Genomic DNA, 16,184 nt, shown 5'->3' with positions numbered 1-16,184 from the left:
GACTTTGCTGTCAGTATAGAAGTTTACAGCATCAAGTTCCATATCTATTTCACGGCTGATAAGCTCTACTAGCTCCACTGGCAACACAGCGCAGCACAGTTCAAGCCGTGGGATGGTGTGCTCCGGATGCGGTGCTAGCTTAGCCTTTCCTATGACGAACCCGACATGACACGCACCATCTGGATATGTCACTCTGAGGTAAGCCACTGCAGCCACAGTTTTGGGTGATGCGTCAGAGAATATGTGCAGTTCCTTGCACTCTGCGGTAGTGAATGAGGCAGGGGCATAGGTGCGAGGTATGTCCAGCTGCTCGAGTACTTGCAAGGAGTCTTTCCACGTCTCCCAGGAGGCTCTCTTGTAATCAGGAAGCGGGCAGTCCCAGTCGCATGTCTCGGCGGCTAGCTCTCGGAGGAGGGACGTCCCTTGAATGATGACTGGAGCAAGAAACCCAAGTGGATCGTACAGGCTATTCACCACTGACAAGCCACCACGCCGAGTGAATGGCTTTTCTTGAATTGGAGTCGTAAATGTGAAGACATCCTTTTCAAATTCCAATAAACTGTCAGACTGCGTTGGATCGGCTGTGAGCCATTACACAAGTCAAGATCCTTCGAATCCTTGGCACGGCCTTCTTATGGAAATGTTACCAATACTGTAGGAGAGTTAGAGGCTATATTGTGGAGCTTAAGGTTTGATGCGGCCAACATCTATTGCGTGCGGCGTATTAGGCTGATGACGTCCTTGTCTTTGGATAGAGAGTTCAACCCATCGTCGACATAGAAATCCCTTTCGATGAACTGCCTGACGTCGCTGCCAAATTCTTCCTCGCCTTCTCGTGCTGTTCTCCGCAGCCCGTACGTTGCTACTGCAGGTGAAGGGCTATTTCCAAACACATGTACCTTCATTCGATACTCCACCACGTCACTGTAGATGCCGTTGTTGCGGAACCACAGAAATCTTAGATAGTTTCGGTGGTCGTCTCGTACCAGGAACCAGTTGAACATGTGCTTAATGTCCACAGTTATGGCCATGGGTTCCTTTCGGAATCGGATGAGCACTCCAAGCAGGCTGTTGATCAAGTCTGGACCGATAAGCAGCACACTTTAGAGACACGCCCTTAAACTGTGCACTGGAGTCGAACACGACTCGTGTCTCTCCGGGCTTTCGTAGGTGGCAAACGCCGAAGATGGGGCGGTACCAACATTATTCTCCTTCTCGAACCGATGGAGCTTCCTCGGCATGGCCGTTCTTGAACATCTTGTCCATGAAGCTCGCGAATTTTTCCCTCAGTTCTGGTTTTCTCTTCAAGGTCCGTTGCACAGCAGTGAGGCGTGACTCTGCCAAGCATTTGTTATTCGGAAGCCAAGGTCTTGGAGAACGAAAGGGAAGAGGCGCTACCCAACTGTTGGATTCGTCCCTTGAGAACTCGTTGTCCATCAGCTTCAAGAATTCCCTGTCCTCAACAGAAAGGGAAGGTCTGTTGTGATCCTCTGTTGTCTGGAACAGCGTTTCAGCGATCCCATCATCATAGCTGTCTTTCCTAGCCGCGTGCTCAGCTGGTTGGATCCAGTGTGTCTATTCTTGCGTGCCAGTGAGCTTCCCCTTGACCAGAAAATGACTCTGACATGGCTCGAAAAGGGAGGGACGTCCATTTTCAAGGACGTTTGTTTTGAGTTTGCTGACACAGCCCGGTGTGCGACTTCGACTTATGCAGACATTCCCTACAATGACGCATTCCAGATCCAGTCTCTGAGCAAATGGAGCATCAGCCGGTCCGTTGCGCTGTTGGCGAACCTTGTGTACTCTGAGGATGTCTCTCCCGAAGAGAAGTAGAATCTTGGCCTCCGGGTCCAAGCGAGGAATGAATTTAGATACAGCTCTGAGATGAGGGTGATGCGATGCAACTTCCGGTGTTGGAATCTCGTTCCTGTTGTTGAGCATCTCGTTGCACTCGATGAGTGTTGACAAGGGTAGCTTCACGGAGCCATGAATGTGTGCAATAAGAAAGCCGGATGCCCTTCTTCCTGTCGCCTGTGTAGTTCCAGCACATGTCCTTAGCGTGTAGGGGGGAACTGTCACCATTGAGCCCGAAAATGTTGAACTTTGTTCTTGCAAGGGACCTGTTGCTCTGGTCGTCTAAGATGGCATACATTTTTTCAGTGTTATGAGGCTTAGTCGGATGACTGACTTTCACCAAGCAGACCTTAGAGCAGGATTTGCCACCACTGCTTTGACTGCAGACCTCTGTACACTTAGATGACACTTCAAGTGCGGAATCTTGGTCTAGACTTGCTTCTTCAGAGCCGTTATGAGCTACAGGAGACTTATGGCTGACATTTCCGGCATGAAGTGCTGTGGCATGCCTATCGCTACCACAATCGTCACATTTGAGAACTGTTTTGCAGTTTCTTGCAAAGTGGTCTGTGGAAGCGCAGCACCTGAAGCATATCCCATAATTTACCAGCAGAGATTTTCGTTCATCCAGCGGTTTTTCTCAGAAGGCGTGGCACTTCCGGAGGGGGTGAGGTTTCCTGTGCAGAGGACAATACTTGGTTGTATCATGCCACGTACTTCTTTGGTGCGTTTGGGGGCAGATGGTCAGTGCTGGCCTCCACCTCCATCAGTTGCACTGAGATGGGCGTTCTTCTCGTCTTGTCATTCGTTGCCCATCCGTCAGCTTTTCGGAGCCTTGAAGGGGTGCTGCATGCGGAGTTGAGTTTGAAGCTAGGATCGTTTCTCGTTTTCGCTTGGTCCCTAATAAAGTTGGCAAAGAACGAGAAAGAGGGAAAGGCGACCTGATGATTTTGTTTGTACTTCGAGCCATTCGCGATCCACATGTCTTGCAAACGCTGGGGCAGCTTTTCTACAATGGGGTTTACCCCTCTTGCGGTGTCTAGATAGGAAAGCCCAGTCAGGTGAGGGTCATATTTTGCAGCCTAAACTTCAAGAAGCAGGTCTCCCAGCTCTCTGAGTTTCTGGGTGCCTTTCTCGGACAGTATCGGGAAACTTGAAATTCTAATGAAGATGGCCTCTTCTATAATTTCCGGGCGACCATAGCATTCCTCAAGTCTTTCCCAAACTACCTTTAACCCGGCCTCAGGGTTGTCGACGTGCACGGAACGCAGCCGCTTTGCATAGCTTGACGACTTGGTACCGAGCCATTTCACAAGGTCAAGTTCTTCACTTGCCGTGACTTCGAGAGTCCGTGTCATTCCCTTGAACGTAGATTTCCACGACCGGTAGTTTTCAGGGAAGTTGTCGAATTTCGTAAGCGAGGTACTCACAAGGTCGCGTCGAATCAGATACTTTGCCATGGCGGTCAGTTCGGGGGCGTTCGCTTCATCTCCCTGCTATCGAGCAATGTTCTGCGCGATCCCTTGGATGCGAGCGCTTGGTGTGCATGGAGCGTGGTCTTCAAGGGACACTGAGGAGAACCCTATCAAAATTTTTTTGTTAGCAATATCTGATAGTTCGGAATTTCATAGCTTTGTTGACGCTTGTCCGGGAGCGAAAGATGCATTTATTTCAAAGAAATTTGGATTCCAAGTTGAAAAATTTTTCCCGCCGCTCCGATTCAAACTCGAGAACTCTTATGACGACACGGAGAACTCTTATGACGACACAAAACGGAGTGACGTGAAACGTGACGTAAACGGAGACTGCGTGACTTCTGGCGGCTAGCGGTGCGGTCTAGCAGCTGCGAAATGAAAGCTACCGCCGCCGCACGTTGAAGGCATCTATCGGGGGTCGCCACCGTCGCTTCGTTTACGTTTGCACCGGCGTCTTGCCAGCGTTACGATGGATCCCGTTCCCGAACCCGACGACGTAGTTCTCGCAAAAAACTCCGGCCTGCATTTCAGCGACCTCAGCCCCACAGAGCGTGCGATGCTTTTGAGGGAGCACGGTTAGGTTAGGCGCCGGCGGATGGTTTCCCCCTTCCTCAGAGAGTAGCCGTTGCAAACTAAATATCATAACCCCAGTGCGGGGAGTCGCGAGGGGTGCGTTGCGCCCATCGGAGGCTGGCCGGGGCTTTGGGGCCAACGGATTGTGATTCCTTGAACGGAGCGGTTGCAAGGCGCAGCAGGCATCGTCGAGGTCTCCCACGGTTGCATGGGCCAAGTTATTTATTTTTTGCCACAAAAAAACAAACGGCTGCTCGAGGGCGGTCGCGTTTAAAGTCGGCGGCTTAAAACCAAAGTCGGCTCACGACGCTTCAACGCCTTCCGCTAGATCCAACGGGTCCACTGGATCTGGCTCTCTCGCCAACTTGCATGCACCTTCAGATATGTACTGTGAATGGATTAAAATAGCCGAGCTCGAAAAGCACAGCTCCGCCGAACTGCCGCAGCTATTGAATATAACGCGCACCTCGCCGCGGAGCCAAATCAGTCTGGCCGGGCCGGCGGCGGCTGGCGCACTCGGCGCGAAATAAGATACATGCTCCAATATCCCCGCCAATGCGGTCACAGTGCGCCGAAGCCGCCGAACGCGTCGGCGGTCAACCGCAGTTGGAGTATAGAGGGTCTCGCTTTGACCGACGTGACTTCGCCGTGCAGGTCACGCGCGCGCGCGCCTCGCCGCGGCATAAACGCGCCTTGACAGAGCCTGCGCTCAACCGCTAACCAACGTATTCAGCGGCGGCATCCACGGGAGCCACTGAACCCCCCGCCCACTCACTGAATAAAACAAAAGAAGTCCGGTGCAGAGGTTTGGAATCGAACCAGGACCTTCGGCGTTTGAGGCGGATACGCTGCCGCTCCGCCACGACGGCTCAAGTTACAGCCGTCAATAAAGGCGCATCTAGTGAATGCACTCTTCTGATGCAGAAATCTCCGCGCTTTCGCTAGGTATATCCTGGCCTAACAGAGCTAGGCCATCAGCAATTTTCTGAACTGCCTTGTATCTTGTCTCCCGTCCCTATAATAAACGATTTCCGTTAAGTAGTTTGAAGTTGACCGGCACAGCCAGGGATGTTTCGCCGGGCCAGCGTGCGAATACACAAGTGCTGCCTTGTACGATCACCGACCATCGTGCCATCCTAGCTTTTCATCGACCGTGGCGATCATCTGACAAGCTTTAAAAGGCTCCTTCAAAGGTTATCTAGCACTTGAAGCGGCACTTGGAGTTCCTCTGCTGTTCGGCGCTTGTAAATCGAAGCGCGTCAAAAACAAAACCATGGGGCACGCAAAACTCAGACGCGAAGCGCCATAACAAATCGAAACTCTCCTGGCCGCCTGTGGCGCCGCCAAGCATCCGTTTTCTTTGCTTCCAACATTCAGGTTGTCTTTTGCCTGCCTTCCTTGTGTGATAAAAGTGCACTATTAGTTTTAAAACAAAACTTACTTCAATACTGATCTGCGCAACCTACCTTTGTCGGCCTCAGAGATTTGTGAAACTAAGTAGGATGGAAAATTCCTCCAAGGTGGCGTCTCTTGTCCTATGGCGTCACCACGCTTGTACTTGCGAGATTGGCCTGTGGTGGCGATACCTGTATTTTGGTTCTTGCTATTTTCTACCTTACAAGAGCTTTGTTTTCAGTAAGAGCGGCGTTTTTGTGATCAGGAGCTGGTATTCTATCGATACAAGCCAACTTCAATTTCTCCTCAGTGTCCCTTTCAGGTGCTTTATCGACGTTCTGAAAGACGCAATGCTCTCCGCCGTCATGCTGCTGCGATTGCTGGCGCGGGCCGATGCGCACGTGAGCCTGGTCAAGCACGCAGTCAAAGGTACGTTGAGCGCGGTCTTCGGATGCCTCAGAGACAGTCCGACAGATGTGATGCTCCCCGCCGTGCTGATCTACGGCAGCCTCCAGGATCTCTGCTTGTGCTTCCGCGGCGACCGCTTCTCTTTCCAAGCGCATCACATGTAACTCAGTGTCCAGCTCCACTTTCTTGCGTTCGATTTACGCAGCCGCATTTTTCTCTTGTTCTTCCAGTTTGGCCTTTTCCAGTTTCACCGCGGCTTCTTTCTTCGTAAGCGAAGCCTGTAGTCGCGCCGCGGCGGCCTCCGCTCTTGCTCTGGCGGCAAGCATCCTTGGCATTGTCGAGACGGTCGAACGCTCCGAATGAGCTGAGCGCAAAGAATGCCGTGACTGCACAGAGGTTGCCATTTTCTCACAGCACGCGAGATGAGATTGTTCCGGACTAACTTGAGCGGCGGGCGACTTGCGGTCTTGCGACGCCATTCCGTCCGTGGCTGCGATGCGAAAACGGAACTTCTGAAGAGCAGAGCCAGTCAGCGGAGCCGCCTAAGCCTAGGTGCTTTCGAAGAGCGCGTGAGACACCGACTCGACGTTCATCGCGTTTTTACTGTTCTGATTCCGTGGCACGCGTTGGGGCTGCGGCCACTCCTCAGATAGTTAACAGGTCGCAAACACAACGAATATAAAACTTTGTCTTGCAGTTACAAACTTGTAAAAACGCGGTTCTGCCACAGTCGTGCACCGCGGTTGAGCCAACGAATGAGTCACGAGTCCCCTGACATGAAACTCCGGGAGAGGGAGCACTTAAGAGGGAGAAAGAACGCAGGCGAGAGTGAAGGCGTACGGGGAGAAGGAAGAAACAGAGCGGAGAAGATAGGAGTCCAGTGTACGCAGATGAAGCCGGCACCTGGGCGGGAAATTCGAAACTGAGCTCGGGACAGCACAACCTTGTTACCTATACCTTCCCTGTAAAGGGACCGATATAAAGGCACGGGGAGAACAACCCTACAAAGGTCCTTATACAGTTTTTTCCGGTTGACTTCACTCACGTATTCGAGTGAAAACCGCGCCGTCAAAAACCTACATGAAACCACAACTTAGCGTAGAAAACCATACACTCCACCGGGCATACTACCAGCAGAGACAACCATATTAGGCAAGTGCTTCCCGAGGCGAAGTTGACAGACAGTGTGTAGGAACGGGTGCTTAACGTCCCGAAGAAATAAAAACCGATTGACAACCTGTCTCAAAAACAAATGTGACAAACTGAGTCCTCCATTTCCAACTCGTAGAAATAAATTGGTGCGGCTTGATTTTTTCCAAGAAGATGCCCACACGAACACTGCAAACACCCGATAAAATTTTTGGATATGAACCCTGGAGCAATGCAAGACTTGGAGAACATACCAAAGTTTGCTCACTAAAAAAATATTGCAAATTGTGGCTCTCGAGTACATTGACCTATTTCATCCATTCCATTTATCTATTTTCTCCCTCATTTTATCCAATTCACTCCTCCAGTAGGCTTCGCTGTCTTTGCAACACTCAAAGGGAACTCCCAAGTATTTAACAGGAGTCGCAGTCGAACTCATGTTGGCAAAAGTGTCTGGGGCCTCCGGCCAATCTCCGTGCCAGAATCCTAGGCACTTATTCCAGTTTACCACGCTCCCACTGGCCGCACAAATACTTTTAACACATTTAACGGCCTGTGTTACACTGTCGGAATCATTACAAAACATGGCTATATCATCCGCACAAGCCAACAGTCGGACTTCCAACTGATGCAGTTTAAAACCGCGCAGACAATCGCTCTGTATGACGCTCAAACAAAATCACTCTATATACAAACAAAACAACAGTGGCGAAAGAGGCCAACCCTGGCGCACCGAGCGCTTGACTTGAATGCGTGAACCCACCACCTTGTTGATAATTAGACTTGTCGAGCAATCCTGGTACGCCATGGCGACACCGTATCGAATAATTCTACCCAGATTCACATGATCTATAATGCACAGAACTTCGTGAGGCACCCTATCGAACGCTTTCTGATGATCAATTTGGATCATTGGCACTTGTGTGCCCATTGCGTCGCAGCATTCGAGGATACTACGCGTTACATGTATATTTGAGAAGATAGATACGCCTTTAATACCGCACGTTTGATGCGGCCCCACCAGATTGGTAATAGCTGCCTGCAATCGCTTAGACAACATTTTCATCATTATCTTAGTCTCCATTTGTGAGGCAAATTGTACGGTAAGAGGTTACTCTGCGCAATACAACGGGGTCTTCTGATTTCGGTACAATAACAGTGTGGAAGGATGTGAAGGAAGGCGGCAGTACATTGAGATCGAATGCAACATTGTAGACAGCACCTAAGACTGGTGAAATTATTCCTTTTAGACATTTATAGAAAGCTGAGGTCAGAACATTCGGACCCGGAGACTTCCCCGGCTACATGCTCTCAATAGCGCTTTTCACTCCCTCTACTGAAATAGCTTCGTCCAATATTTCCTTCGTAATGTCGTCTAGGCTTCGCATCAACCAAAGGAAGTCCTTCTTGAAACGATCAAGCCAACTGAGCAGTTGGCAAATAACCCACTGTAGTGCTAAAAGAAAGCGCGCTCAATATCTTCTGGTGTGTCACTATATCTTTTCCACCAGCTTCAATTTCCACTATCTGATTGCGCCGCGCGTGCCACTTTTCTGAGCCCAACGCTCTTTTGGACGGAACTTCCCCCGCTATCAGCTTTTCAGCTCTCGCCCACACCAGAGCACCGTGGTCTCTTTCGATGTCGAACTGTTCTATTTTATGCGTTAGTGCGCGAATATCGTCCATGAACATGCCGGGCCTACTAAATTCTTCACTGATCAATTTTTCCAAGTTTCTGCGCATCGTTTTTTCATCTACCCCTTTTTGTCTGCGTATAGCACTCGCCCGCTCTAATGCTTTGATTTTAACTGTCTGCTTGAAGTTCTCCCTTTTTTCTCTGCACGTCATGTTACCCATATGATTCATTGCTTCAACTTGCGTCATCACGTCCGCCATAATATTTTCATCATCCAGTAATTTTGAATTCAATTTCCATAGCTGCCACTCGAAGCTTCTTTTCCTTTCTTTCCTGCTTGCTACTAAAAAACTGACTAAGCAGTGATCGATAAATGAAATAGCGCTCACTCGGTACTCTTTGCAAAAGGGTATCAAATCAAGGCTTAAGTATGCTCTATCCAAGCGAGCATGGCTCGAAGCCTGAAAATGGGTGCGCTGTGTATTTCTTCCACCACCAAGGCATTCAGCCAGATCCGCCAAACTACTGTCCGCTATTATCTCATTTAGGGTTGTGGTGCTTGCATCCTTGTACGGTCGGGTGGTAGTTCTGTCCCAGGCTGAAAGAACGCTGTTGAAATCACCAGTAAGAATGACCAACCTACTACACTGGGTATACTGTTTTAGCTGTTCAAAAAACCTGCACATTTCCCCCGCAACAGCCGGCGCATACAAACAGATTACACGCCACTCCAATGACTACAAGAAGGAATCACATACAATAAACCGTCCTGACGTGCATGACGTAACGGCTTCTATTTTGGCACCGAAGCTCTGTCGGACAAACAATGCGCAGGCTGAAGAATATCCCACGGAATGGCTCACAATAGCACAGTATCGCGCTACGAATTGCTGCACCATGCCCCCGGTTTCCACGTCGCCCTCGACTTTCGTCTCCTGCACTGCTAGAATGTCAAGATCAAAGTCGCTTAACAGCCGGTATAATTGACTCTGCTTCCTCCTTGAGGCAAGCCCACGGACATTTAAATTTGCCACGAGAATGGACTCATCCATAGCCATCATAACAAGGCGGAGAAAGAACCGTGGGCATGGCGCTTACCTCACAACTGCGGTTTGATCCTGACTGCGTTAGCACAGGGTGGTCCTCACGGCGGCAAAGGGGGCGTTCCCGCCGTCTTGCGCGCCGACGAAGTGTTCGGGAGCGGCCGAAAGGAAGGACGCTGTCCAACAGTCGTCTTGGCTGGCGGCTCGTCCACAGCAACGGCACTAAGCTCCTTCCCATTTTCGCCGACGTCGTGAGGACGCTTTGCAGCTGCACTAATACTGTCGCTGTCGATCACGCTCATCGGTGCCGGTTCGTCGGATTGTTCTTCACCTCCTTAAGGAGGGGTGTGGCCCGTAGTGCTTGCCTCCTTCTTCTCGTTCCCGCCTTCTGCGTCTTCATGTCGGCGGTTGTCTGCGGGTTTATCTCCAACGTCAATGAGTGTGTCCCCTTTAGTGTTCGACGATGCACCTTGCGTAACCAGGTTACGGCTCGTCCTTGCTGTTTCCTCTGAGTCTTCCTCGTCCATCAGGTGGTCCGATATGTCGTTTGCCTGCACTGGTCCGGCTACGCTGGCGTACGTCTTTGCGCAATCAGCATCGACATGGCCGAAACTACGACAACGACTACAGCGCGGCACATTGCAGTCGCGACGTTTGTGCCCGGTGCTCTTGCAGCGCAGACACAGGGAAGTGCGGCCCGGCACAAGTGTTAGCTCTCCGGCTATCTTGAGCTGATGTGGGATATCGTCTGTTTTGACGTCGGCATGCAATTTTAGCCAAACTGTACGAGTTGTCGACTCTTTTTAAATGACACCCAGCGCCCGCCACTTATCCCGGATCACTTCCAACACCTTCCCGTAGGGCGACAATGCTACGCGAACGTCTTCGTCGGTAACTCCATGTAGCAACCAATTCAGCTTTAAGCGAACCTCTCGGTTATTCAGATCAATGAGCAAACACGGGTGATCCTTTACCTTCACGTCGACGGCCAAAACCAACTTCTAAACAGCATCAGCAGTTGTCATTGTCACAGCCCACACGTGGTTCATTTGATACGCCCCTAACGCCAAAACGTCGGGGAGCGCACCAAGGTTGGCCAAAGTGTCCCGGTAGTCTTCAACACGATAGGGCCGGGATTTTGGATCGCCGTGCATGAAAACGGTGTTGGCGGCGATGCTTCCGGATGGCAGATTGGGCAGAATAACCTGATAATCTTCGGCAGTAGGAGCAACAAACCTGTTACCGCGGCCCGACTGGGCCGCTGAACCGACTCCGACAGAGCCCATCGAAACACGTCCGTCACGCTCGGTGGACGGAAGTAGAATCGACTTAGCTATGCCCCCGACACGGACAGCGACCACGCGATTCGTTCTCATAAAGAAGAAGAGAAAAAAGCTGCCAGCAAGAAAATGTAACAGCGAAGGGGGCACCCGGGTTTTAACAGTGGACCTCTAGAACTGCATGCAGTCGAATGCTCTACCACTGAGCTATGCCCCCTACTTTGCTTTTCTTTATTGCATGGCTTTGGCCCATAACATTTAACCCAGAAAAACGACAGAAAAACACTATGTACATACGACGCTGTCGTGGTTAGCCAGAATGAGTCTGGCTTCGTCATATTAAAATTCACGTAACATACAGAGCGGCTCTAGTCTCGGGAGCCACTCGAGAGGCTCGGCAGCGGCTTTCTGGATGGCAAGAAAGCAGTCCATTCGTTCCCGAAGATAAATTCGGGCAGGTCGTGCGTCTTTATCACAATAATAGCCTGCCATTCTGGAGCGCCATATACAGCGGAGGCCCAAAAGCATAATAAGATCAAATGGTACCCCATCCACATTGTCAGTGCTTAAATAACTTCCTTAAATAAATTGCTTAAATAAATTTTTTGCGCGTCAAGTGGTAGCTCTTTCTTTATTGTCCTTTGTAACACATCCCAAAAATAACCCCCTTCCCAGCAATGCAAAAAACATGGTCTATTGTTTCGGGCTGTTTACAAATTAAGCAGTTCTATCCCCAAGGAAAAAGAAATTCTTTCCCTCTAAAAACATTTTAACTGGTAGTGTCCCGGTGTGTAACTTAAAAAGGAAGGTCTTTACTCCTGGTGGCACCTGCATTTTCTTCACTATTTTAAAACATCACCTCCCGGGCCTCCACTGTACAAGGCCCTGTGCATGGGCTCTGGGAAAACAATATCACAACGATCATGGTACAACTTTTTCCTTTTAGTTTTGTACAAATAATCGCTGGAAAACCTGCTGAAAGAAACCTAACACTTGCTACAATCTCTTTGTAGAAACCAAAAATTTCACCCGAGAGCTCTTCTGTTGAAACAGCAAACTCCGGCAGCAATCGCTGCAGGCTCACTTGACACACGGTGCGCAAGAACGGGTCTATGACGTCGAGAAAAAAACAAAAAATAAACGGTTCTACAGCTGCCTTAGAAAAAGGTGCCCTAGCCCCCGTCTTTTACCCGCCGAAACAGGTTCGTTCGTCTGCAACGTTCCCATTCGAAAGCCCTATGAGGACGGCAAAAATCTGGTGTAGCTTCTCAATGTTCACACGAGAGCAATGCAAAATCTGTATCGCATACCAGAGCTTGCCAATAAAAAAAAAAGGTTGCAGACTAGCTCTGGCGAAAATTGAGAGGTTAGTGCTTTAGAAAGACACAATGAAATATCATGACGGTGTCCGAGCCTGCACAATCTCGTTTCCCCCTGATTTACAGCTGTGCCTATAACTGTCAGCAAAAACCGCTACTGACACTAACAACCCTGTGCACTGCTGTACCTTTATGCTGTCTTATAGAACGCAGGAAGGTATACTGGGTTCATATAAGCGTTAGCGAGTGTTTCTCCTGCTTCATTTGGAATCATGGCGCACTTGTATCAGTAAAATCGCAATGCTTAGATATCTGCATGCGCCTTTAAGTTTCAGAAGAACTTCAGTTGAAACTGCTTGTCCCTTTTTTTTAACTTTCGCGTTCTTTCCCGCAACCTGATTCTATAGACGACACTAATATTGCATTCTGGGAAACCTTATACACGTTCCAGAAAAAACCTAACCGATTGAAACTCCAAGTACTTAATCTTAAATGTTGCTGATTTCAGTCAATTACAACCGCCCAAAAGAAACTGATCATTTACAAAAGACTGTAATCGAACACTGTAATGTTATTTTTCTTTCCACTTTTATTGGCATAAGACATACGATATGGAATGAGCCGGCGCCTTCCTTGATCTGTTGTCTACTGCAATTTGCATGGTGTTAATTTTCCACAGCAGTCATTTTTATCACTTTTTGTTGGTATTTTTGCCACGCCTCCTAATTAAAATATCAGCAGCGACACTGGACTGCCTCGGTGTATGTTCTGGGGGGAAGGGCGGAGTGGTAATGTACGAAGACTTTGCACACGAGCTCGCATAGTTATGCAAAGCGTCGCGCTTCTTCGTTGTTCGTGCTCTGGGGAGACAAAGCCCGAGCTCACTAAACATGACATTCTGTTGTGCCGCCGCGAAGAAATGCGAAGCGCGGAACACGGGGCTAGTCACATGCAGGACGCTCGGCCTGCATCTCCGGACATCATCACGCGCAGGCAGTTCCGCAGACGGACCATTGTCTATCGCGAACGAATATTCCACGCTAGTACTAGTCTTTGCCGCCATGTTAGTTTCCGGTTTTACAGTGGTGTTTACAGCTTTTTTTTTCGAATAGACAGAAATTAAATGCTATAATCGATTAATGAAAAATAATTGTATTATCGATAACGTTACACCTTGAAAAAGTAATCAATAGTCTACAGAATTTTTAGAATATACAACTCATTACAAATAATCAATTTCTTATAACGCGTTACGTACAAAACCGTTTAAAACATTGCAAACAGTTTATTCACGTTCCGCCGTGCGATGGCGTTCCTAAGAATCAGGATTGATTTGATTTGATTTATGGGTGATAAACGCCCCAAAGCGACTCAGACTATGAGGGACGCCGTAGTGAAGGGCTCCGGAAATTTCGACCACCTGGGGTTGTTTAACGTGCACTGACATCGCAGAGTACACGGGCCTCTAGAATTTCGCCTCCATCGAAATTCGACCGCCGCAGCCGGGAACGAACCCGCGGCTTTCGGGCCAGCAGCCGAGCGCCATAACCACTTAGCCACCACGGCGGCCGTCATTCAGGAATGTGTATATATATATATATATATATATATATATATATATATATATATATATATATATATATATATATATATATATATATATATATATATATATATATATATATATATATATATATAAGAACTAAGCTAACAGTCACCGAAAACAAGGTGCGTAAGGGAATAATTCTTTTAATTTGTAGTGCCAATCAATTGGAGAATAATACGCCGATTAATGTGTCACTTAGGAATTACTTATAAAACAGCAGAAAAAACAACCTTGTCGCCGGTGGCATCCGAACCCACGACCTCCGAATATCGCGTCCGGTGCTCTACCAACTGAGCTACGGCGACGGCTGTTCAATGTGCTGCTTTCGCGGGTATTTATGTCTTGCGTGTAAGCGAACCTTGAGAGTGTTCACCAGCGCCACCATCGTCCATAACCACTGACGTTCCACGTCATACTCGCGGTATTACAGGACGTGCTACGTCCCACCGCTATAAACGAGGGTGGCGCTGGTGAACACTCTCAAGGTTCGCTTACACGAAAAACATAAATATCCACGAAAGCAGCAGATTCGACAGCCGTCGCCGTAGCTCAGTTGGTAAGAGCACCGGACGCGATATTCGGAGGTCGTGGGTTTGGATCCCACGGGCGGCATGGTTGTTTATTTTCGGCTTTATAAGTAATTTTCTTAAGCGACAGATTAATCGTATTATTGTCCAAATGGGGGTTGGGGGGATTTGCACTACAAAGTTAAAAAAAATTATTCCCCTGCGCACCTTGGTTTCGCTGACTGTTAGCTTCCTTCGTATGTTTGCCAAACGAGCCCCTCATTTCATTTTACCTTGTGTGCTAATAGCTTAACGGGGGTCTTGGTTCTGGCAGTCTTGATGCCATAGGTAGCATAAGAGGGTTCTCGCACAGTTTCCGCCCTCGCCGTTAGATGACGTTCCACGTCACACTAGCGGTAATACAGGACGTGCTACGTCCACCGCTATGGACGAGGGTGGCGCTGGTGAACACTCTCAAGGTTCGTTTACACGCAAAAACATAAATATCCACGAAAAAGCACATTGAACAGCCGTCGCCGTAGCTCCGTTGGTAGAGCACCGGACGCGATATTCGGAGGTCGTGGGTTCGGATCCAACCGGCGGAATGCTTTTTTTCTGCTGCTTTATAAGTAATTTTCTTAAGCAACAGATTAATCGAAGTATTATTCTCCAACTGATTGGCACTACAAATAAAAAAAGAATTATTCCCCTACGCACCTTGTTTTCGGTGACTGTTAGCTTCCTTCATATGTTTGCCAAACGATCGAGCCCCTCATTTCATTATACCTTGTCTGCTAATATATATATATATATATATATATATGTGTGTGTGTGTGTGTGTGTGTGTGTGTGTGTGTGTGTGTGTTGGCTCCCTTCATAAGTTGTCAAAAATGAGTCCCTCATCTCCTTTACCTTGTCTGCTATATATATATATATATACATATATACATATATATATACCGTTTCCTTGCTTGCCTATGCGATGCCAGTGCACGTTAACAATCCCAGTTGGTCGAAATTATTCCTGAGCCCTCTTTCTGCTCTCTCACCCCTGCTTTCACCTCCACCTTCCTCCCTTCCCTCACGGCATAGTTCAGGTGTACACCGAGAAGGGAGATATTTACTTCGCCCTTTCCTTCCCACGATAGCCGGTGCGCACTTGACTGAGCCTTCAGTCTGCGGTTATTCTTAGGTTTCTTACTCTCTGTATCATAGCTGTATAGCCCAACTCAGAAGTACTAACGTGCAGGTTCGGACATAAGTAATCGGAGGCCGCTCTTCCGTTCAATTTGCGATAATTATTTTTCTGTTGGACACGAAGAAACAGTACTTGTCTTTAAGAAAGCGAACTAGCGTCTACTACCAGCCTGGAGATAATAAAGCTGTCAGTTTCGGTTAGGCAGCGTGCAAAAAATGTTTGAAGGCAAAAGCGTGCTCTGTTTACTTTTGTCCGCACACAAAGGAAAGTTTATTCTTCAGTGCAAACAAACATAACAATGTTTACACACTCGTGACTGATGGTACAAAGGATGCATACAGAGCCGGTGGCCACCCGAAAAAATTAATACATTACCTTATCCTAACACACTGTGCATGTCTCAAATCACGAAATCGCAGGTGGAACTTCCCTTCAATCTGTCTCATATATCGTTGCACACCTGAACCGCGCCATAAGAGAAGGGATAAAGGAGGGAGTGAAAGAAGAAAGCAAGAAAAGGTGCTGTAGTGGATGGCTCCGGTATAATTTCGACCACCTGGGGATCTTTAACGTGCACTGACATTGCACAGCACACGGGCGCCTTAGCGCTTTTCCTCACACCCACCGCGGTGGCTAAGTGGTTAAGGTGCTCGACTACTGATCCGGAGTTCCCGGGTTCGAACCCGACCGCAGCGGCTGCGATTTTATGGAGGAAAAACGCTAAGGCGCCCGTGTGCTGTGC

The 16,184-nt window shown here is 48.6% G+C and overlaps 1 protein-coding gene across 1 annotated transcript; it reads right to left on the bottom strand.

The window, feature by feature from the left end:
* Positions 1–707: 707 nt before the first annotated feature.
* Positions 708–7,662, bottom strand: LOC144114982 (uncharacterized). Its single transcript, XM_077649076.1, has 2 exons — positions 7,578–7,662; positions 708–1,081 (listed from the first exon to the last, which is right to left on the bottom strand). The coding sequence occupies exons 1-2, from the start codon at positions 7,660–7,662 to the stop codon at positions 708–710; spliced, it is 459 nt and encodes a 152-aa protein (XP_077505202.1).
* Between the last annotated feature and the right edge of the window lie 8,522 nt (positions 7,663–16,184).

Source organism: Amblyomma americanum, chromosome 1, assembly GCF_052857255.1.
Source record: "Amblyomma americanum isolate KBUSLIRL-KWMA chromosome 1, ASM5285725v1, whole genome shotgun sequence".
NCBI classification, from domain to species: Eukaryota; Metazoa; Arthropoda; class Arachnida; order Ixodida; family Ixodidae; genus Amblyomma; species Amblyomma americanum.
This window is presented reverse-complemented; position numbering and strand designations above follow the sequence as displayed.

What these genes read in the sequence shown, in the direction of transcription:
- LOC144114982 (XM_077649076.1), bottom strand. Translation starts at nt 7,662, where the DNA reads ATGGCGTACCAGGATTGCTCGACAAGTCTAATTATCAACAAGGTGGTG. An exon ending in CAAGCGCTCGGTGCGCCAGG is followed by an intron (nt 1,082 to 7,577) that starts GTTGGCCTCTTT and finishes TTATCGGTCCAG; the next exon opens with ACTTGATCAACAGCCTGCTT.